General features: G+C 35.5%; 1 protein-coding gene across 1 annotated transcript in view; it reads left to right on the forward strand.

Moving 5' to 3' along the window:
- Positions 1-247: 247 nt before the first annotated feature.
- The window catches only part of Rat1 (5'-3' exoribonuclease 2 Rat1), a 319,165-nt gene continuing 297,261 nt past the window's right edge, over positions 248-22,151 (forward strand). Inside the window, exons 1-17 of the mRNA XM_071597487.1 lie at positions 248-414; positions 503-630; positions 737-848; positions 964-1,137; positions 1,330-1,492; positions 2,122-2,280; positions 3,389-3,693; positions 7,963-8,169; positions 12,517-12,633; positions 13,138-13,359; positions 13,570-13,677; positions 14,504-14,593; positions 14,742-14,898; positions 17,322-17,496; positions 17,919-17,975; positions 18,255-18,323; positions 20,954-21,082. Of these exons, the coding sequence (XP_071453588.1) occupies positions 340-414; positions 503-630; positions 737-848; positions 964-1,137; positions 1,330-1,492; positions 2,122-2,280; positions 3,389-3,693; positions 7,963-8,169; positions 12,517-12,633; positions 13,138-13,359; positions 13,570-13,677; positions 14,504-14,593; positions 14,742-14,898; positions 17,322-17,496; positions 17,919-17,975; positions 18,255-18,323; positions 20,954-21,082 (2,447 nt within the window). The 5' untranslated portion in view covers positions 248-339. The remainder of the gene's footprint in view (positions 415-502; positions 631-736; positions 849-963; positions 1,138-1,329; positions 1,493-2,121; positions 2,281-3,388; positions 3,694-7,962; positions 8,170-12,516; positions 12,634-13,137; positions 13,360-13,569; positions 13,678-14,503; positions 14,594-14,741; positions 14,899-17,321; positions 17,497-17,918; positions 17,976-18,254; positions 18,324-20,953; positions 21,083-22,151) is intronic.

Here is a 22,151-nt window from a genome sequence, read left to right on the forward strand (position 1 = left end):
AAAATGATAGCGTATTGTATTGTTCCAAAGGAGGCTACGCTTGGCTTTTATGGACAATTAAATACTCAGGTTAAATATTTTACAAATTCTATTCATTTTTCAAAGAAAGTTACGGCCCCAAGAGGTAAAATTTAAGCATTGAGTCGATGCTTCGGATTTTCGGACTTCAATTGTCATATTCGGCGTTTTTTTTTATTCTTCACTCAATCGCCTAAATCCGCCATTCATCCGCCATCCATACACAAATTGAACACATGAAGTGAGTGTAGGTTGTTATTTCGGCGAAAGAAATTGTATTAATGAGTGGCATATTCCGTTTTTCTTTGTGAAACTAAAGCCATGGGAGTTCCCGCATTCTTTCGTTGGTTAACGAAGAAATATCCTTCTGTAATTGTCGAATGCGTAGAGGAAAAAGTGAGTATGCCAACATTTTCGAGGGAAAGAATTAAAATTTTAGCATTTTTGTTCTTCGTTTTGTCAATTAAATGTTCCATTTTTTCAGCCAAAGGAAGTATATGGAGTTAAAGTTTACCCCAATTCGTCTCACCCTAATCCAAATGGAGTGGAATTCGACAATTTGTATTTGGACATGAATGGAATTATTCACCCATGCACGCACCCGGAAGACAAGTCAGTATTGTGATATACATCTATTAGTGTGCATGTTATGGCATAATATTAAGGAATAGTTGACGATAATTAAGGAAACACTTCAAGGCAAAATTTGAAATTTCAGACCGGCTCCTAAGGACGAGGATGAGATGATGGTGGCAATCTTTGAATGTATCGACAGATTGTTTAGAATAGTTCGGCCTCGCAAGTTGTTATACATGGCTATTGACGGCGTTGTAAGTTTTATGTGATGCATGCATTTAAAACTATTAACTACTGAAAATGAACCATGATTATTTTGTACAAACTTCTTAATTTCACTTTACCCATCCGCTAAATTGCATTTTCTAGGCTCCAAGAGCAAAAATGAACCAGCAAAGGTCACGTCGATTCCGGGCATCTAAAGAAACTACTGAAAAGATAGATGAAATATCCAGAGTCAGAGCCGAATTACAGGCTAAAGGAGCAAAGCTACCTCCAGAAAAACCGAAAAGTAGCCATTTTGACAGCAATTGCATTACTCCTGTAAGTGTAAAGAACACGCCACATCGAAGGATAATAATAAATATTCACTTTTAAATTTACATTTTCATATATACTTACCGCAGTGTAAATGGAAACATGAAAGTGTGTAATGCATTTTATTTGAAACTAGCATTACAAAAATAGAGGTATATTTAAATTTTATGCAGGCTAATTTTATGTTGTTTCATTTAGGGAACGCCTTTTATGGCTAGGTTATCTCAGTGTCTCAATTATTACATTCATGATCGGCTCAACAGTGATCCAGGATGGAGGAACATTAAAGTGATTTTGTCTGATGCAAATGTACCTGGAGAAGGGGAACACAAAATAATGGACTACATCAGAAGACAGAGAGGTATCATGGACTTATTGGTGAAGTATTATTTAGAGAAAAAGGATATCATTTGAAGGTGGCAATTGAAAATCTGGGAGACTGTTGATTATTATTAACTTGCATTAATATTATTTTCTATTCTGATCTACATAAGTATTGAGATAGGTGGTCATTTCTTAATGGACCTATTACATGGGAGTAAACATGCCATTGTAATTTTGAAAAATCAGGAATCTGATTGTGCTAGTCAGTTTATTATTGACTCTACTTTTTAATTATTTATTATTATGAAAGAATGGCACATTTAAGAATCTTATTCAATATATATTTAAGTGCGTTTAATTGTTACTGAGTGATTGTGTGATCGATGTTATTGCAATAAGCTTTTTGCTGTCTAGTGCCCATCATTTATTTTCATCATGGTATGGGTTAAATATAGGGTTATTTATATTGGCCTAAGATTGTACAAATTTTGATGAACTCTGATGTCATTGAATAGCTAAATACTGTAGATATAATTAGAAAGTTAACATTTGTTAGTTATTTACAAATTAACAAAAATCATGTTACAATTAACTTTCTATTGCATTAATCAAAGAGGCATTTTGTTTTATGTGCATATATATGCTACAGGAAATATCCTTTTTCAGCTCAACCTGACCATGATCCAAACACACAGCATTGTTTGTGTGGGGCTGATGCTGATTTAATCATGCTGGGACTTGCAACACATGAGCCCAACTTCACTATTATTCGTGAGGAATTCAAACCGAACAAGCCAAGGCCCTGTGATATTTGTGGCCAATTAGGTAAGCCCTTGTAGTTCACTCGTTTGGTTGATTTATACATTTTTGTGCTATTTTATGATATTTTAAATAAAACACTTATACAGTATATATTCATGGAAAGAAAACTTATCCTGTGTAGAGAACATGATAGGGTAATTAGATAGGGTAACATCCAAAAGTACAAGCAGTAGCGATTTTCCACTATATAGGATTTATTGTACGACTGGATTTCGATGTATTTCATCATATTCAGGTACCAAAATGAAGTCAAGTGCTGTGTTATATACATTTTTACATCCCAGGGAGGGGTTGGATGTAGCAAGAGAGGGGAGGGAATGGAAAAGCTGGCCTAGGATTGCTAAATACGAAGTTTGTAACATGTTGAAAACAGTACATAAAGTCTCTACGGCCGCTAGTCATCCACTTGGATGACTAGCGGCCATTGCAAATCACCTATTGGCAGCAGGAATGGCATCAGGATGTGTGTTTTGACTGCCGTGTGACAAACATCCACCCCCACCCCACCAGGGATGTGTACAACGTGTAGGGAATCCATTCCTTACCCATCCTTCCATGGGACTTTAATCCCCTGGCCCGGGCCCCAACCAAGACTGCCCTCCCCCTCCATTGCCTGATGCCATTCCTGCTGTCGATCGATGGTTGGCGATGGCCACTAATCACCCACGTGGACCTCAGAGACTTTGTGTAGAGTATTTAACATGTTTCAAACTTTGTATTTCCCAAAGCTATGTCAAACTTTCTCTTCTCCCATCTCCCTCCTTTCCTGGTACACCCACCCCCTCCGGGATGTAAAAATGTTTATAAGATGGCATTTGTACCTGAAAATGATGTAGTACGTTGAAACCCTGTCACACAATAAATCTTTTCAAATGGGAAAATGCTACTATCTGTTCTTTATTCTTTGCTCTTTTATCAGCATCATGGTCCATGTAGATAGAATGATTGCACTCAGGTATCACTTCATATAGTTTTTTCATCCTTGAAAATCTACGCATTGTATTTTGTTAAAAGTATTTGTGTAGATCAAAACAACATTTTTATTTTCCCCTTATGTGACTCAAAATCATTGAATTGAATCACAGAAACTGTTTTATTAATTTCATTTTAGGTCATGAAATGGCGGAATGCATGGGAGTTGAGAAGGAATCTGATCCTGATGCTCCTCCAATCTTTGGTTCTGAACAAGAATTTATATTTGTCAGACTCAATGTGATGCGAGAATACTTGGAAAAACAACTGCAAATGCCCAATTTGCCATTCCCATATGATTTTGAACGTGTCATTGATGATTGGGTATTCATGTGTTTTTTTGTTGGGAATGATTTCTTGCCTCACTTACCATCACTGGAAATCAGAGAGGGAGCAATTGATCGTCTGGTGGAATTGTATAAGAAAAATCTTTATAAAACAGGGGTAAGTTAAATTATTTTTTGACAAACTATTACTTGTAATATTTGTGCATTTAAGTTTTGTAGATCTTTTAGATAGAAATTTAGAATGTTTACTAGTAACATGGAGTTAGCATTAAAAAATTAATTGGGAAGTGCTTTCCCGTAGGGTTGTGGAACGTGTCTATTACAGGAAATAGATAGCAAAAGAATAGAGTTTTGAGTTTTGGAAGAATGTTAAGAATAAAATGCTGATATAAATGGGAGGTTTTGAGAGGATTTTTCAAATAAAGATTGAATACCATGGAGGGCTTGAAAAGAGAATAGATTGGACTTGTTATGAAACAGTAATGTTTTTTAAGAGATGTCCTGGAAGGTACAGTAATGGGAGAAGCCAAATATAGGATGAGAATGTTGGGTAATCCATGGGGATGACAATGATGCTGACATGAGATAGGTGGGAAACAGAGAACTGAAGAGGATACTCCTGGGTCCTGAAATAATAGACCACTGTAATACTAAGGTGAATAGGCATGTCTCAGTCATTGTTTTAATTCCTGCACAAATGGCGTAAACAGTCAGGTTGTTGACCTTGTTGAAAATAATAATTTTTATCATTTTCGATTTCTTTGGGAATTGTTAGGCCAGACATGTTTGGCATAATGCAATGGAATATTTAATCAGCAATGAATATGCAGAAAGATGTACTTCAATCATTAATGGAGAGTAGTCAACAAATTAAGGAAGGCATTCAATATTTCCCAGCAATCGACTAAATTCTTGATGTTAAACAGCTTGTATTTATATACAAGGTCTGTTCAAAAAGTATCGTGAATTTTGAATTTTTGCAGGTTATGTGCATTTGATTTTTGATTTTCTCATGCCGTTATGTTTGCACTTATGTCTCTCACTTATGCCAAAAGTTCGGCCGTTCGTTTTGCTTGGGTGTGTTTTGGCTTGTCTTCGATTTTGTCTGTTCCAAAAAATGGATCAAAGAATCTGTATCAAATTTTGTGTGAAAAACAAAACTAAGTGCGCAGACGCATTCTGAATGTTGGCTGTGGCATATGGAGAAGCTACCTTGGACGGAAGCAACGTTTATCGGTGGTACAAAATATTCTCATAGGGCCAAGAAGGTGTGAATGACAAAGGGCATGCCGGACGCCAATAAAAGATGATGAAGTGAAGAAAATAGTATTGGGCAGTCGGCTAATCACCGTTAGAGAGGTTACTGGGGACTTAAACATGTCGATTGGTTCGTGCCGTTTGATTTTTACCAATGATTTGAGCATGACACGGGTCGCCGCGAAATTCCCACCAAAATTGCTCAATTTCGACCAAAAACAGCAACGCTTTAACATTGCTAATGAGGTGTTGGACTCTGTCCACGAAGACCCAGATTTGCTCTAGAGGATCATAACTAGTGTGGAATCATCATGGGTTTATGGTTATGGCGTGGAAACTAAAGCTAAATCATCCCAATGGAAGCTGCAACTCGAGCCAAGACCATAAAAAGCGCACCAATTTTGGTCGAATGTGAAAGTTTTGCTTACAGCTGTCTTCGATTGCAGTAGCGTGGTGCATTAGTTCTTGCCACGGGGTAGAACGGTAAATAAGGAATATTAACGGCAAGTTATGTGCAATTTGCGTGAAGCAATCCCAGATTTGTGGAAGAACAGAAATTGGCTTTTGCGTCATGACTATGCCCCTGCTCACACATCCTTACTTGCGTGCTAATTTTTGGCCAAAAACCACACAATAATGATGCCGCAGCCACTGTATTCCCCAGATCTGGCCCCCAGTGACGTTTTCTTGTTCCCAAAACTGAAGAGGCCCATGAAAGGATGACTCTATGCTACGAATGACGAGATAAAGACTGCGTCGGAGGAGGAGCTGAACAAGATCACAAGAAATGATTTTTTGAAGTACTTCGAGGATTGGAAAAAACGTTGGCACAAGTGTATAATATCTAATGGGGATCACTTCAAAGGGGACAAAATAGATATTCATGAATAAGTAAATAATTTTTGAATGAACACTAAAGTCACGATACTTTTTAAACAGACCTCGTAGATGTGTAAATATGAAGAAGTGTATTAACTATGAACATTTTATCTTTGGAATCATGGACTTCATTGGAATATATTAAAAATATACAAAATTCTCCAATTTGCTTGCTCATTGGAATTTTTTTTCAAATTGGACAGCTCATGAACTGGAGGAAAAAACAATGTGTTTGAAATTTTGTCCCATGCCACCCAAATATGATAGAACAGGTTTAATTTCCCCAAATCTGTATTAATTGATGTAGCAGGCTGGAATAGTTAGCATGTTATGGCGGCATCAATCAGAAAACTAATTGTCAGTGGTATATAATATCATAAATAGTTAGGATCATGAAATACACACTTTCTTGCGTAGGCTAAATGGTAATTCACTCATTAGTTGACTCTTGGTTATTTAGGGGTCCTTGTGTTGTACTTCTGCTTGGGGTAATTCAATGCTGTTGTTAGATTGTTTTTTTTCATGATTTGTGTGTAGCGCAAACTAAAAGGGACTTTTGGGTTATCTGAAAAGGACTTAAACTGGCACAATAGCATTCAAATCTTTAAAATTATTGTCATGACTCCATAATTACTCTTCCTTTTTTGAATTACTGGGGTTTGAATGTTTGTCTAAATTGAGATGGTGCAGAATATGTTCCTTGAGAACCTTCCGCCTAGATTGGGATTCATATAGCTAAAAATACTTATAATTTGGTGGCATGGTAGCCCAACCATTGGTGAGAGTGTTTTGAGTATTGCCCAGAATTCCCCAAATTCTAATTCAAATGATACCTCCTTCATACACTTGTGGCTTTGCTTGAGCTGTATTATTTTCTGGATACCGGACCTCTCTTGAAAGCTGCAATAATGTAGGGAAATGGAATAACACTTAACCATAATGTGTGTATTTCACATTATCAAGAAATAGGTAAAAGTGAGGTCCAACCTCCCCACTGTTGCTGCTCATTCTATTTATAAGTATATTGTGCATGTAATTGAATAATTCGGAATGATTTTGGATGTGATTGTAGGTACAAATATAGCATATAAGTTGGTGTAAAATGTTTGAATTAACAAAAATTGCTTTATATCTTTTTTTATGAATTAATTTTATCCCATAATCATTAATTTATTATTATGAATCATAATGTTGTGTTGTGGTTTGTGTTAGATGACTAAATGAATACTGACAGTGTTGAATTATTACTTTAACCCCCTCATGCTCCTATAATACCTTTCCGTTGGATTTTATTACGGTACAAGTGTTGTTTTCTACTTTGGTAATAAGTAAGCACTGGCCATGAAAGAGTAAAGGCCTTAAATTGTCATGGTGCCTCTTTTAGTGTGAATAATAGATCATAATTCCCCCCCCGTATTCCAATTTTTTTAGACATCCATTTTAAATATTAATATACAAATGTGAAATGATTTGCTATGAAAGTCATTTAATGATTTAAAAAATGCTGGTATAAAAGAGAAGAGGAAAGATAAATCTGAAGCTTACAAACATTTCAAGGCGGGTGTCCTTTGTAAGATGAAGACTGCCTTCTGCTGATGAAGGGGGTGCCTCCTGGCCTTGAAAATTTCACAATGTTCACGTGTCTTTCCTTTTATGTACCAGCTTTTTACTGTACAGTTTATTTTTTATTGTATTTATTCAAGAGAGAATCCAGAGGCTCCAATTTCAAAGTTGTTCGTTAAATATTCAAGAGAGATTATTTAACAATTTAAATATTTTGATCCCATTTTCAAAAGTTCATTCTTAAAGAAAAATTTGGATTTTACGAAATGAATGAACTTTAGAAAATGGAAGAATGAATTCTTCAGGGAAAGAACGGAATTTATGACAGTTATCTTACATGTGTTATTCACATTTATCTTATGTGTGTTACTCCTTAAATAAGGTTTTTTATGCTGTACCATGCATTGAAAAAAAGAGCTTCTCAAATAAAAATTTTAAATCAATTTTCCCCTACAATACATATGTTTTTACAATATTTCATCACTTTAAGCATACATTCAAGCATCCACAGTGGGCTCTGCTAAGAAAAGCTGAGTGTAATCTTCTAAAATGAAACTTATTTTATGCTGAAGTAATTCTAATTTTACTGTTTAGGGATTCATGTGTAAAATTTTACCACAAAATTTAATTGTTGTTTGTTTGCGTATGGTTGGCATTTTAATATGTGATTTTTTTTTTAAGGAGGGATTACTGTCTTTGCTGACATAACTGTTATTTTTTTTAATAGGGATTCATAACTGACAGTGGACATGTCAACCTGGACCGTGTCCAGTTGATAATGTCTGACTTGGGAGAAGCAGAGGATAACATTTTCAAGAAAAGACAGGAGAGAGAATTGACTTTCCGAGCTAGAGATAAGGCTAAGAAAAGAAGGGAAGCTGCCATTTCTAATTTCAAACCAAAATGGATTCCTACAGGAGATTTAGCACCTCAGGTATAATAGTCTCTTTGTTAGGAAAACAGTTCTACTAGAGTAACATTTGGATACTCAAGGTTTTCTTTCCACACCAGGGGATCTTAATAAGTTTATCTCATTGTTAATTTGACCCCATCCACATGCTCCCTTTTTTGGAAATTCACAAACAGAATATGGCATAATTAATGAAATGCTGTCTTTCTTTTTAATTCCCTTTCCAGGATGTACACACCTTTTTCTTCCCTTACTGTAGTCACGGCCACATTGAGTTCAAACTATTTTTGGGATAAAATTTTTAGGAATAAATATAAGATATTTTTCTGTTATAGAACAATAAAGTTATCGTGATGCCATTGTATAAAGTGTAGTAGGAGTACTGCACCTATTAAAAAAGATGGAAAATAATTATGATTTTAATAGCTTTTATTGGAAAAATGGGTAGAAAATAAATTAAGGGCAATGGCTGACTGTAAATAATAAATAAATATCTTAACCATCTAAGAAAGACTAGTAAAGTAAGCAGCTGTGATACAGAAGCTAGGAAAGTGACACCAAGACTATGAAAACTGCATGCATTGAAGGCTAAAAGATACTTACTGAAAAACATCATGGAAGCACTTGGAGCTGGCATCTGTTAAAGACTGCCTTGGGAAAAAAGTGAGAAGCGCATCAGTGTTGAACATGTTAATTTGCTTCTTCAGTGCTGAATCCAGATTTAATTACTGCCACCTGCTGATGATTATACAGATTGAGGGTCATACTTTTATCCTTTTAAAATGCTCCAGTGTCCTTTAATGCAGTAAATATTGCTCTCTCTAAACCCACAAATGCAATGAAGGTGTTTTGGTAATTGTGTATGTCCTTTCTTATACAGTGAAACCTTGTGATATGACCATGATCCATTCCTCGACCTTTCTCGTAAAATTGAACACTCTTTTAGTGAATCATTGAATAGCTTCTTTCTTGAAGGGTCAATGTTGAGTTGATGGTGAATTACCATCCTTGTAAGTCGATGGGTTTCCATGGTTGGAAGCAACGTCATCAGTTCTAATGGTCTTTCTGACAAGGTCTGTCCCAAAAGTAGTATGGCCGGGGTTGATCAAAAAAAAATCTATTGCCAGAATTGATACATTCAATCAAGTCTTCAAAGTCGCATCCACACACTGCTGCCAGTGGGGTTTTTCACAACTCGTACACCTCAGTGCCTGGAAAGCTTCTAAAAGCACTCATCACAGCCTGTTGGTAATGCTTCCACCAATCGGTGGTGACACCCATCCACCATGGATTTGAGGCGGTGGAAGAGGAAAAAGTCTGGTTGGACAATATCAGGGCTGTAGAGTGGCTGAGGCAGGGTCAAGAAGCTCTTGGCAGATCCACGTGCAAGTTTCCCTTAGTACGTCCGAGAACACTCGGGGCACCATCTTCGCACACACCTTTCTCATGCCAACGTTTTCGGTTGCAAGTCTATGCACATCACTGTTTGGGTTACTAAGCTCATTAAAAACCATGCGAACATGTAATCTCCAATCCCTTTCCAATAAAGCCTTCACTCTTGCAAGATTTTCCTCACTTTTTGAGGTTGCAGGACGTCCTGAACATTCGGCTCCTTCAACATCATCTCTACTCTTCCGAAATAACTTGTGCCACTCAAAAACATCTGATCTACCCATGGTATTATCATTATAAGCTGCCTTGAGCATGTCATGAGTTTCTTTCCTGGTTTTGCTCAGCTAGCACTGTTCCGTAGAGGTTGTGAATGAGGGTAACATGCAAGTACAAAGTTTCTATTAGAAGTATTGGGAAAAGTTTTGGAAAAATAAATTGTTTCAGATATTACTACAGTTCCTCATAATTCTTCAAAGTACACCCTTTTAGTGTCGACAAACTTTTGCCTGTGGCTTTTCAGCGACTTGAAGGCTCCCTTGTTGGCGGATTCCGTAAAGTGCTTAAGGGTACACATGCAAGCTTTTTTGATGGCACTTAGGGTCCCATGGTGGTGTCCTTTGAGGGAGGATGTCACTTTTGGGAATGGAAAATAGTCTACTGGTGCCTAGTCGACACTGTAAGGGGGTTCGGGAATCATTGCATTGCAGAAGGGCTTTCCAAACAGACACTTGACTCTGCTTTTGGTCATCTGTCAAGACCTTCAGGACAAGTTGATCGCAGATCATTTGCATCCCCTGATTTTCATTGATAATAAAGTGCACTGTCATCTTATCAATGCCAATCCGATCCGTCATCATACACACACTTAACCAAGAGTCTGAAGCCAGGACTTTGGGTGCTCATTGCACGTTGTCATTGGTTCTTGACCTCAATGACTGTCCAGTGCAGGGCTTGTCCTCTACACCCTCTCGGGCATCTTTGAAGAGCTTGTGCCCATTAAAAACTTGAGTTAGTGACATGCCTTCATCATTGAACACTTGCCGAATCATAGCCAACATCTGTGTAGCTAATTTCCCCAGTCCAGCATAAAATTTGTTGGTGTACTGCTTGTCAGTCGTACTCTTCATTTTTGCTTACAGCGAGTCATTTGACAGGGGTCCAGGGTAAATACAATATAGCCTGAACAAATGCTCGGAGGTATTGGGAGCTTGGCTGTTGAAGGTCAGACCCCTCACCACAAAGCCTGTGTGATGTACAGTCACAGCAGGAAAAAATTGTGCCCGATACTTTTTATACAATCCTTGTATTTAGTTGAGTCTTCACATTCAATTTCATTGTTCCTCATGCAGTAGGTGTTTTTTAGGGATTTGAAAAATTTATTTCAATTGCTTTACTTGCTTGCTTTGCTTTGGATATTTTTTACTTTACTTTTAAATTTTTGAGCAACAAATAAGTCAATAACTATATACTCTGCATTATTTTAATGAGTATCATATGGTGAATATGAATGTGTGTCAGTGATCCTTTGTCAGTATTCATCCTTTACTAGTAATTTGTTTTTTTTCCTGGCTTTGTGAGTGGATTACTTTTCTGAGAAAAATATGTCTGTGCTGCTAGTATCTTAGTAATAGTTTTTTGCTCTGAAAAGCTTTAATTCGGCCCATATAAAAATGGATGGAAAATTGAATCCAAGATGAATGCTGATCGTGCTTGGTCTCGACATAATTTGATGTAGTGTGTAGTAGTGTTGTATAAGCTGTGAGGACCTGCCTTTCAACTCTTAATATTTGGGAAGTAGGGATCTCAGAGCTTTTCTTCAACGTCTCTTTCAAGCTTTGGTGGAATTTATGGAACTTTATAATAGAACTTCATCCAAGAAATGTTTGTTATTCTCAAATCGATAAATGATCCATCAGGTTACACATTCAAATGTGTTATGATGTGATCAATGCTTTCATTTTTTGATCATTGCTCATTCGTAAATTTTTTTTGAGAGTTAGGATCATTTTAAGTTGAAGGATAGTCACCCACCCTATTATTTTCATGATTCCCAAAATAATTCAAATCTTTAGCCTGACATAACAGTGATCAGACTGTTACTGTGCCAAAAATGAAAAATATTGTTAACACTTAAGTAATGAATTTTCCATCTTCGTCCTTTTATAAAAAGCCCTCTGTTCTAAGTTAGTTAAATCACCATCATTGTCAGTTTGGGAAGTTATTACTTATTATTATAATTTACTCATCTTTTACAGCCGTTATTTCAATGTTGGTTAAGTTAGACTGGTGGTTGATAGAAAATTCTATTTTTTTGCTGAACTATTTTCCAGCACTTGCCTTTTTTTTTATCAGTAATTTTGTGGAAGGTAGATACTTGCATTTCCTATTATGTTCCGAACATTGTTGCCCTTCTCTATAGATATGACATGAATGTCTCATATGGTGCACAAAAATGTGATGGAGCACAAATGCAGACTCACAAATTCATTACTTTGCTTGGCCATCATGCTGTCCCTTACATGCTGGCTCAGAAACTAGACATGTTTTCCACTTGGTTCTCTATTTGATTTTGTAATAGGCTATAGTATATGTCTTACGTTTGGTCTTAAAACTTAAAGGTTGCAGTTTTCAATGTATTTTCTTTTGCATTACTGTCAGTTAATCCATTTAGCTAAATACTTAAATGTAAATTATACATAATTATTCAGGTGTTCAGAGTGCCAGTGAATTTTTGTTGTACTAATCCATGAAAGTGGATATTTTTATTGACCAGGATTATTTAAATACCGAAAGTTTTAATTTTGGATCTTGGAGACTGTTGTTTTGTATATGGATGCCCTTGAGTTTATTGTTTGGTGTGGTTTATACAATTTATGTTTTTTTGTAATTGTATCTTATTTTATAATATGAAAATTCAAAATTGAATACCCATGACTTCAATTTATTAAAAACTAATCAACAAATTCTATATCCTTGTAGACTCCTGCAGAAAGAGTAAATTCTTTGTGGGAAGCTCGCCAGGATTCACATGGAATGCGGAATACTTCCATGAATTATAGAAACCAGAGTCCTTTGCAATCAATGATGAGACCAGAGGTGAGCGCAAATTTTGCCCATGCAGAAGAGATTGTAAATGGAAAATCATTATGGTTGTAGCCCTGTGTACATTACCAAAATATAAGTTGCATCCACCCCACCTTTGCAGGGTACTATTTCCAATTTATTTAACTCTTCAGAAGTTGAATGATGGTCTAAGCATTCTAGTAAGATTTTTTATTAATAGACTATAAATAGAGCAGCAAAGTATTCTGTTTTTTCTGACCAATCATATGAATCCAAGATACAATTCATGGGAGCTTGGGTTTCCTGGAATGTACCTATTGATGGACAGAATATTTACACTGCGACCAAATACTCACTCAATCATTTTGTGCTGGCTTCGATACTTTGGTGCTCCTTTCTTTTTGTTCTAATTCACCCCCAGTTTTATCCCCTTGAATCAGACGTTATACTTCATTAGTGTTAAATTATGATTTGAAGCTTTCATTAATAGTGTTGAGTGTTTTTTTTTGTTTCTCAATTTCTTCATTAATATTTCAGGGTCGAGACAATGAACAAAGAGGCATTAAACGTAAATCAGATCATCTGGAAGAAGAAGAGGACGAAGGCCCTGCTGATGAAGTCAGGTTGTGGGAGGATGGCTTCAAGGACCGATATTATGAATCAAAATTTGACTCACCTCCAGAAGATCTGGATTTCCGCAGTATGATTGCAATGGAATATGTCCTAGGACTTGCTTGGGTTCTGCAGTACTATTACCAGGTAACTTTTCAAAAGTGAATGTTTTGGAATAAAATTGCAATTGAAAAATATTATTATCAAGTGATTTCCCTGCATCAGATGTACCTATGTTACATTTCTATGTATTGTTACAGTGGTTACATTTTGTTGCCTTTGACACTGAAACTATTCACTAGCTTGGGATTGATGTTTTAGATTGGTGATATTAACCTGCAGTGATTTATTTTTCAGGGTTGTGCCTCATGGAAATGGTATTTTCCATTTCATTATGCCCCATTTGCATCAGATTTTATCAACATTGGCAGATTGTCTACCAAATTTGAGAAGGGAACTCAGCCGGTAAGGTTTTAATTCTCAATTCATTTTATAGGTGGAAGTTGCCAATGGTGATGCAATTCTCAATTTTTGTTGGTAATTTTTGGTGATTAGTTGTGCCAGCCAATACATTAGTTGTGCCAGAAAACAATCTTAAACGCCCTATACATATTAGCTTTTTACTTGTTTTCAAATTGAAACATGTGTAGATATAAAATAAAAATATGTGTTGTAAACTATTAAAATTAGTTTTTCCACTTTCAAATTAATTTTTGCAAAATGGCTTAGAAAATTAATAAATTGGCATCTTTGAAATAAATTTGTAGGTGTATGAAAGTTTTAACCTATAATTTCACCAACATTAGGGAGGCATTTATCTGAAAATAAAATTTTAATTTACTCGTAATTCCAATAGCTTATTACAGTGTCATAAAATGTATTTAAAACCATTTTAAGGTAAAAAGGATTTGCCCTGATGAGTGAATTTCACTCACCCTTGAGCTTAATATTAGGTCAACTCTTCTACCTATTATTATAATTGTTATTATTACTTTTTACCTACCTACACTTTTCAAACCGACCATCAAGATGATAACTGTGTTTATGGATTTTTTATACCTCTGGATTACTTAACCTAAGTTTCAATTTGGACCAAAACTTCATCATAAGGGAAACTTAGCCCTAAAGAAATTTCAGCAGCCTCAATTTACAGTATTTCAGGCAGAAACAAAGTTTACAGTCCAATTTAATGTTTATTCAGCATTCCTTTTGTTTATCAGTTTCTGTTATATTATAATTTAATTGCTTTAAACTATGTGCTAATTATATATTTTTGGATTTAATTTTATAGTTTAAACCATTGGAGCAGCTCATGAGTGTGTTTCCAGCTGCAAGTCGGAGTCATGTACCTGAACCATGGGGTACCCTAATGACTGACCCTGTAAGTTATTTTCATTTCATCATTAATTTTCTCAGCAATTTCTTATTTTTTTACCTTTAATTTATTTGTCAGTAGAATAAAAATAATTTTTCTAATTAGATTGTTTGCTTAAGTGTGCATTAAATTATGAAATGTTCTTTTTTTGAAGCATTCACCAATCATTGATTTCTACCCAGAGGACTTTAAAATTGATCTTAATGGAAAGAAATTTGCATGGCAAGGAGTTGCACTGTTGCCTTTTGTTGAAGAGAAGAGATTACATAAGGCGTTGGAACCTTATTATAAGCTCCTAACAGACAGTGAAAGTAAGTAAATTGAGAATAATGGTGAATCTTAGTAATTATTTGCAGGGCTTGCCACCTATCCAGAAAACATGGGAAAGTCGGGGTTTTTATGTGTGTTAGCAATGCTTGAAAAGTCAGGGAATTTAGAAAATATCCCTGCAAAAAGTTCTAGTATCTTCACCTTTATCTTCCAATACAGAATATTGTCAAAAACTTTTCCAGTATTATACCTGTATAAAAGAAGGTTGAGTCTAATTTTTGTCAGTTTTTTTGAGATTTTCATGCTCAATTTTAATGAAATAATAAAGAAGGCTTATTTGTGCTGATGTACGAGCGATCAGGAATTGCCAGATAAGGGTGCTTGTAATCATACCTTAGTATTTAAAATAGTCATATTTGTAGTTAAGGGTTTTGAATATTTTGCAGTTGGCTTTGAAGTTCTTTCCTTATTTTTCATTTGCTTTCATTTGTTACAAGGGTTGCCAAGATGTTCTGAGGCATCCTTTTATTTACAAAAACCTTTATTTATATATAAAAACCTTTATTTTATTATATTAATCTATTAGTATTGTAGTGTAGTATCATTTTATCTGGTTCTTAATGTAAATAAATCAAAAGAAATGGAGAACATAAGAAATGCATGTCTACTAAATAAAAGATTTATTACGACATGTATTTCAGCTCACTGAGCCATCATCAGATACCATAAAACCATAAACACAGTATTAAACCCTAAGGTCGGTTTGGTAGGTGATGGTAGAGTTTGCCCAGTACTAAGCGTGACGGCATGTGAAATTCACACATTAGGGTTGGGAGCCAGTTCCTTTCACTGTGCTGGTTATGGTTTTCAGGAAGATCTGGTCCCCGAAAAATCACTTAGCTTGTCTGGAGCTGCAGGAGCCCCGAGGGGCTTGCACAGGAATCAAACCCAGGCCCTCCGGTCAGTAGTCGAACGCTCCACCCCTGGATTACTCTGATCCATCATCAGATACAAGACCTTCCATATTTTAGCTCAGTTGAAATGTGCATCATAAAATCCCTCCGTTCATTATCAATTTCTGAAATTCTTGATTTTTTTCCTTTTGAGTATAGACTAATAATTTAAACTACGGAGAAGGTATTGAAAAACACTCAAACGTAATGAAAAGTCAATTTAAAGTGTCTTGAGTTAACAAAATTGTACATGTCTGACAAATTAGATGAGGCATATTCTAGTGAGACAACTATGAATATGAATGCTATAGGCTTTCTTCATGTACTAATGGATTTAAGTCAAAATATGTTGACTCTGATGTTTTAAAGACTTTTTAATAGTGCTAGGTGATTGAAGCACAATGGTAACTGAAGGGATTGATGGTAGTGAGGTAGCGAACTATGGTTCAGGAGCAAGGGATGATTGTGGGAAAGAGCATTGCTTTTTAGCCGTGAAGTCTCAGCATAAAAATAACTTTGATGATATCTGAAAAAGGTTTAATTGAAAAATGCATTCCGATGTTTGCAAATGAATCAACACTATGCCATTTCCATGTGTTTGCATTGGTGCTGTCGATGATATTCATGATTGTGCAGGCACAATTAACTAATGGCTGCACAGTAATAGCCCTTCTTGCTACTTTCTTGCCTCGACCAAAATTTATTAATGATGAACTGACTGAAAAGGGTCCAGATATGGCCAATGATGCCTTTCAAAAACTCATAACGTTACGATGAATGCAGAATTTCTGCTAGTTCGCACCCTAATGGAGCTTAGCTAAAATTTGGGAGTTGAATCATTTATATTCGAATGGAATACATGATTTCATCAGCTTTTGCCTAATTTCTTGTGCAAATTGGATAAATCATATGTCTGTAGATTTGAACCCATTTTTCTTGAACACACCCTCTTTCAGCTGTGAAGCAAAATTATGTCATGCAAATTTTTATTTTTACGTAATAGAAAAAAGTTATGGTAAGATTTATCCGAAACCACTCTTTTGCAAAAAGACAATGCTGTAGAAAAGACATTGCTGTAGAATAATTATTTGTGAAAATTAATGCAAACCAGAAGTTTTAGGCACAAATCTCAACTAATACTTTTGATTATCAGTGAATAAGACAAATTTATTTTTTTAGGCATATTTTGATGGGAAGAAAGTTCATCGTATATGCAGGTTAATATGGTATTTGTAACCATTGGATGTCTCAGACTGCTAATGTTTATATGGTATATAATATCTATACACATAAACTATTACCAAATTATAGTATCATACATTGTACATGTGATACATGCATACTATTTATGCTTACGAGACTTTTCTATGGTTTCTAAAATTTCTCATCTAATCCAAAGCATAATTTCAACTCTGTGACTAGTTTTCTGTTTAATAACTTAAGTATTTATTTTTTTTGCGCACGAAAATGATTGTTTCAATTTCTCATTCTGTTTTTCTTAAATTTTCTAGGAAAACGAAATGTGAGAGGTGATGATAGGCTTTACATCCGCGAGGCTCATGATTCTTACAGATTCTGCCTAGGGCTATATGAGAATAAAATGGCGCATGATGTGGAAACCGATATCCTCACCCAAGGAATGAGAGGAAAAGTCCTATTATCAAATGATTGTGTATCTTATGAGGGGTAAGTATTTGCTGATTTTAGGTTATTTTATGTTCATAGTAAAAATAAATTTTGTCATCTTCTGTGGAATATTAATTGACTTGTTCCACTCTACTCTTATGAGTATCTTCTCAAAATGTACGAAGCAAACAAAAATGTCCTGTCTCTCTATTTCTTCTTGTATATATTTTTCAACACAGCTGTGGCATGTCACATAGCGCCATCCTTTCTAATTCCAGACAGATTTTCCTTCTCATTGGTAGTTGTTAGTAATCTTCTCCATAATTTGTAAATTTTCTGTATTACAATCTTTCTGAAAGGATTTAATATATTCCAAATAATTTTCTATTTTTTTTCCCTTAATGCCCTTATATCTCAGGGGACTAAGTTATGATGGTTAATTTGTAGATATTTGTTTGTAAAAATAATTGTTTTTTCCCCAGGTCGCTGGAGTCACCTGTGAAAGGACTGCCAAAATTGACAAGGAATGCTGTTTTATGGTGATTTGCTTTGGTTATTACTCATTAAAATAATATATCAGTAATAAAATATTAAAATTAAATAATTGTTGTTCCTAATGATATATACTGTATGAAACTATGGGCTATGAATTTTATTTTAACAAAAAAAAGCATTAATACCTCTACGTTTTGATATTTCTTGAGGTCCTGTTTTAGTTTATGTAAATGTTTTTTGTACTGATGTTTTATGCCTGGAGAGTTTTCACTGCATCATTTATTGGATCTTAGAATGGTATTGAGAAAGTTTATTTTTTCCAGTGTACGATTCAGAGATCCTAAGTATCCAGATTCATTTATCTTCCCAGCAAAGCGATTGAAGGGGGCAATGTAAGTCTAAAAACATTTCTTCAACCTTTTATATGCTAAAAATTATTGTTTAAGAGTTTTCCTACTTGTGAATTTGTTTAACTTTCTAAAACTACCCACCAATTGTTTTAGATTATTTTCATAGATTTAACATGGCTACCGTAGAATCTTGATTTTACATAAAATCTGGTGACCATGGATATGTGTTTTGCAAAATCAAGTTATTTAAAATCAAGATTTTTTCTGTAATGATGAATAAGCCTTTGCTTTCATACACAAATAGGCATACCTGAACGGCAACACTTTTTCATTAATTTTTCATCTCACGAGTGATTATTAAATCATTCTGCAGTAATTCCAAATTGAAATAATAATTTAATGTCTAAAAACAAATTTTATTTACAAGTGAAAATACATTTGAATGGCAAAAATGAAGTTAGCCTTTCAAAATGCTCATATTAATCACCTGACAAATTTTAATCATAGCCCTGACAACATAGCCTAAATAGAACTAGTTATTGAAATTGAAAATATGTCAGAGATGTTATAAATCAGCAAAAACAGTTAATCAGCTTTTAATACAGGGTATGTTGCAAAAATAAGTAGAATAAATCGGGGAAATTATTTATTCCAGATCCAAATACAAATACCAAAATTCTTTAAAATAGCACCTTTTGCATCAACACACCGATGCTTGCATCTCTGCCAGTCACAGTAGGCTTCCTGGAAAGAATTGATGGTCACCTCGCTCCGGCACCTCTTCACAGCTTCTCTATCCTTGTGTAGTCGATCCAAGATGATTGGCAATCAAGCTCCTTTTTATTCTTGTGAAGGAAAAGAAGTCCAGCAGTGCCACATTAAGAATGGAGGTCAATTTTAATATGATCCTAGAGATTATGCGAAATTGTCACACAAACCACCTTCTGATCTCCTGACAGCACCTTGGGGAACCTCTTGGTGCACACCTTTCTCATGGCTAAATCTTCTATTAGAATGCATTGCCTAGTGCTTTTTGGAATATTGCATTCTTCTGCTAACATTCTGACACCTAGGTATTGATCAGAATTAAGCACATCTCTCACTTTATGGACATTTTTGTTGTACTGTGTTGTTGAGAGGGATGTCCAGGGAATTCCTCGGCGTCAACCTTCTCTCTACCCTCCCAGAACATCTTGTGCCAGTGGGAAAATATTCCTTGGGACATTGCTTCATCTCCATTAGTATCCTTAACCATGTTCATGTTCTTCAAACCCAATTTACCAAGCTTAATGCAAAATTTTATTGCATATTGTTGCTCCATGGAATGTGGCATCGTAAATTCATGACTGATCATCGAACAGGGTTCCAGTCCAGCAGTGATCTGTGCACTGTAATGACCCACAGAACTGATTTGGGTCACATTGCTTTCCCAAGACCTATCACCACCTCTCCGGCCACAAATCACCCTACTCCAGCTGCCTGTGTTGGCAGGAAAAAATCATTCAATGTTTTTTGGGCAGATCCTGTACCCACCTGTTGTATAGAAAATCTCAAAATATACCCATTAACTCAAATTGTCAAGTACCAAAACTTAGGATGACAAAATTTGCATATATGTATGCAGTCTAAGGTTTCCACTCTATCAGTAAATCAGGAAAAGTATGGAACTTTTTCATATCTCTGAACCCTCAAGGAAACATTAGGGTGGAGCAGTTTATGTGCAAAGTAAATATGATATTTAGATAAGGGGATGCAAAGTCACTACATCAAGATAGACAATTTAAAGTAAAGCCTGCTGTTGAAGTAGGGAAGATAATCTCTAAGTAAGGCTAAGGAAAGACACTGAAACAAGTTGAAAGGGTTTTGCTATTTAGTGAGCAGTGTCACCAGGGAAGGAAGAAACAAAAGCATGGGGTGAGCAGAAAATATGTAAAAAGGCTTTCTATTGGAGGAAGCGATAACTAAGTAGTCCTAGTGGAGATACGAGGTAGCAACTTGATAAAAGTTATGTATGGCATCTCCTCTTCTATGGATGTGAGAGTTGAATGATAGGAGCAGCAGAGAAAAGAAGATCGTAGGTGACGGGAATATGGCACGACAGAAGAAAGCTTAAAGTGAAATGGATAGATGGAGCAACTGATGAAGAAATGCTTTGAGGAGTGACTGAAGAGAGGAGCTTATGGTGGACTCTCACTGGGGGGATAGGGGAATTCACTGAGCCTATCCTGGGGCACAATAGTTAACTGAAGATCATATTTGAAGGAAAGGTGGGAGGGAAGAATTACTGTGGAAGGCGTAGGATGAATGTCCAAAAACAAGTAATGAAAAATGTTTGTGTAAAAGGTATTGAGGTAGAAGGCTTTGAAGAGATTGGCAGGGGATAGGAGAATTTGGAGCTACAACAGCTATAAACTAATTGAATTAATAATCCTTGTTGATTATGACACATTTCTATCTGATGAGCAGTTGTATGCATAACAGATGTGTGCATTCTGAAGTGATCACCACTCTGATGTAAAACTAATCACCTTTAAGTTATTGTTCTGTTTATTTTCTTCACATGTGAAATTCTGCGTATGAAATATGTATTTCAAAGATCCTCTCATTCTGATATTGGCACAAAATTCCAATTTAGATATTGTTTTAATTCATTTTTAATTTTACTATTTCAGAGAACCTCAACCGGTGTTACCGCCTGGCGATCTCCCTCAATCAGATAATCGCAGTTGGAGGCCACAGGTAGGGATGGTTCGTTCCAACCAACAAGCCTCCCTTGGCAATGCAGGACACAATATGCTCAGGTAAGCATTTTTGATGTTATTTAAATGATTTTCATGCTCTTGTTTTTATTCACTCTTTGATAAAATTCATTTGTCTCATGCCAAATGCTGAGAGAAATGATCTGAGGAACTTTTGTCCAAGACTTGGTAAAAATTACCGCCATCAGAATAGCGGATTAGTAAATAGGCATTTAGTTGCTATAGTTTATAGTAAGTAGGCTTACAGTCATCCATACAGGGTGACTGTGACACCAGAGTTGAACGTGTCCAAGATATTCTTTCCGGTTTTCAAGCTTTCAGTTTGTGCTATATTTGTCCTCCCTTTTCCTCTTGTATTTCTTTTATCTCTTTACTTGAAATTGGTCATGCCATTTTAGTTTTTGGATTTTTTACACAAATTTGTATTTCCTGAATGTTAGCAATGAAAACACAAAAAGACATCATGTCATATTGATCATCCATCCATATGGTAAAAAAGAATGAAAAGCTCCGATGTAGGACCCAAAAACTACTAGCAGTTAATTGCTCTTCCATTTAAAAGATTTTTATTGAGGTGATGTATTAATTTTTTGAACTATCTTTATTAATTCAATTACTCATGAATATCTAGGCTATGAGGTAAAATGCCTAAATAGTCGTATATGTAAATTTAGCACTGTCCATTGTGTTACATCGGAGATGCAAGTTAGTTAAAATGGCAGCACAAATTCTTAAAAAAACTAATTTTCTCCTTGAAAACTCTAAGAAAAACCTGGAATCATTAATCATCTGGTTGCTTGCTACATTACTATCACCAAGCCATTCTCCCTAAGTGAGGGTGTCCACTCATTTGGTTACTATGGGAAAAACACGGGACATTAAACTACTTGTGCAATGTGATTGAATAGCCGAGGAAATCTTACAAAAACTTGGGAATTATAATAATTTCATTTCTATTTTCTGGAATCTCTTTGCAATGACAGATTTCTCATTTCTTGCCTACAGATTTAAGTGTATATTTTCCCAAGTTATGTATCATTCTCTATTGTGGTTTCAAATAACAGTTTCCAACTGAGCTTACCTGGTACCTAGCTCTATGAGTGTTGAACAT

The sequence above is a fragment of the Hetaerina americana genome, unplaced genomic scaffold, assembly GCF_022747635.1.
Source record: "Hetaerina americana unplaced genomic scaffold, ioHetAmer1.1.p SCAF_9, whole genome shotgun sequence".
Lineage (NCBI taxonomy): Eukaryota > Metazoa > Arthropoda > Insecta > Odonata > Calopterygidae > Hetaerina > Hetaerina americana.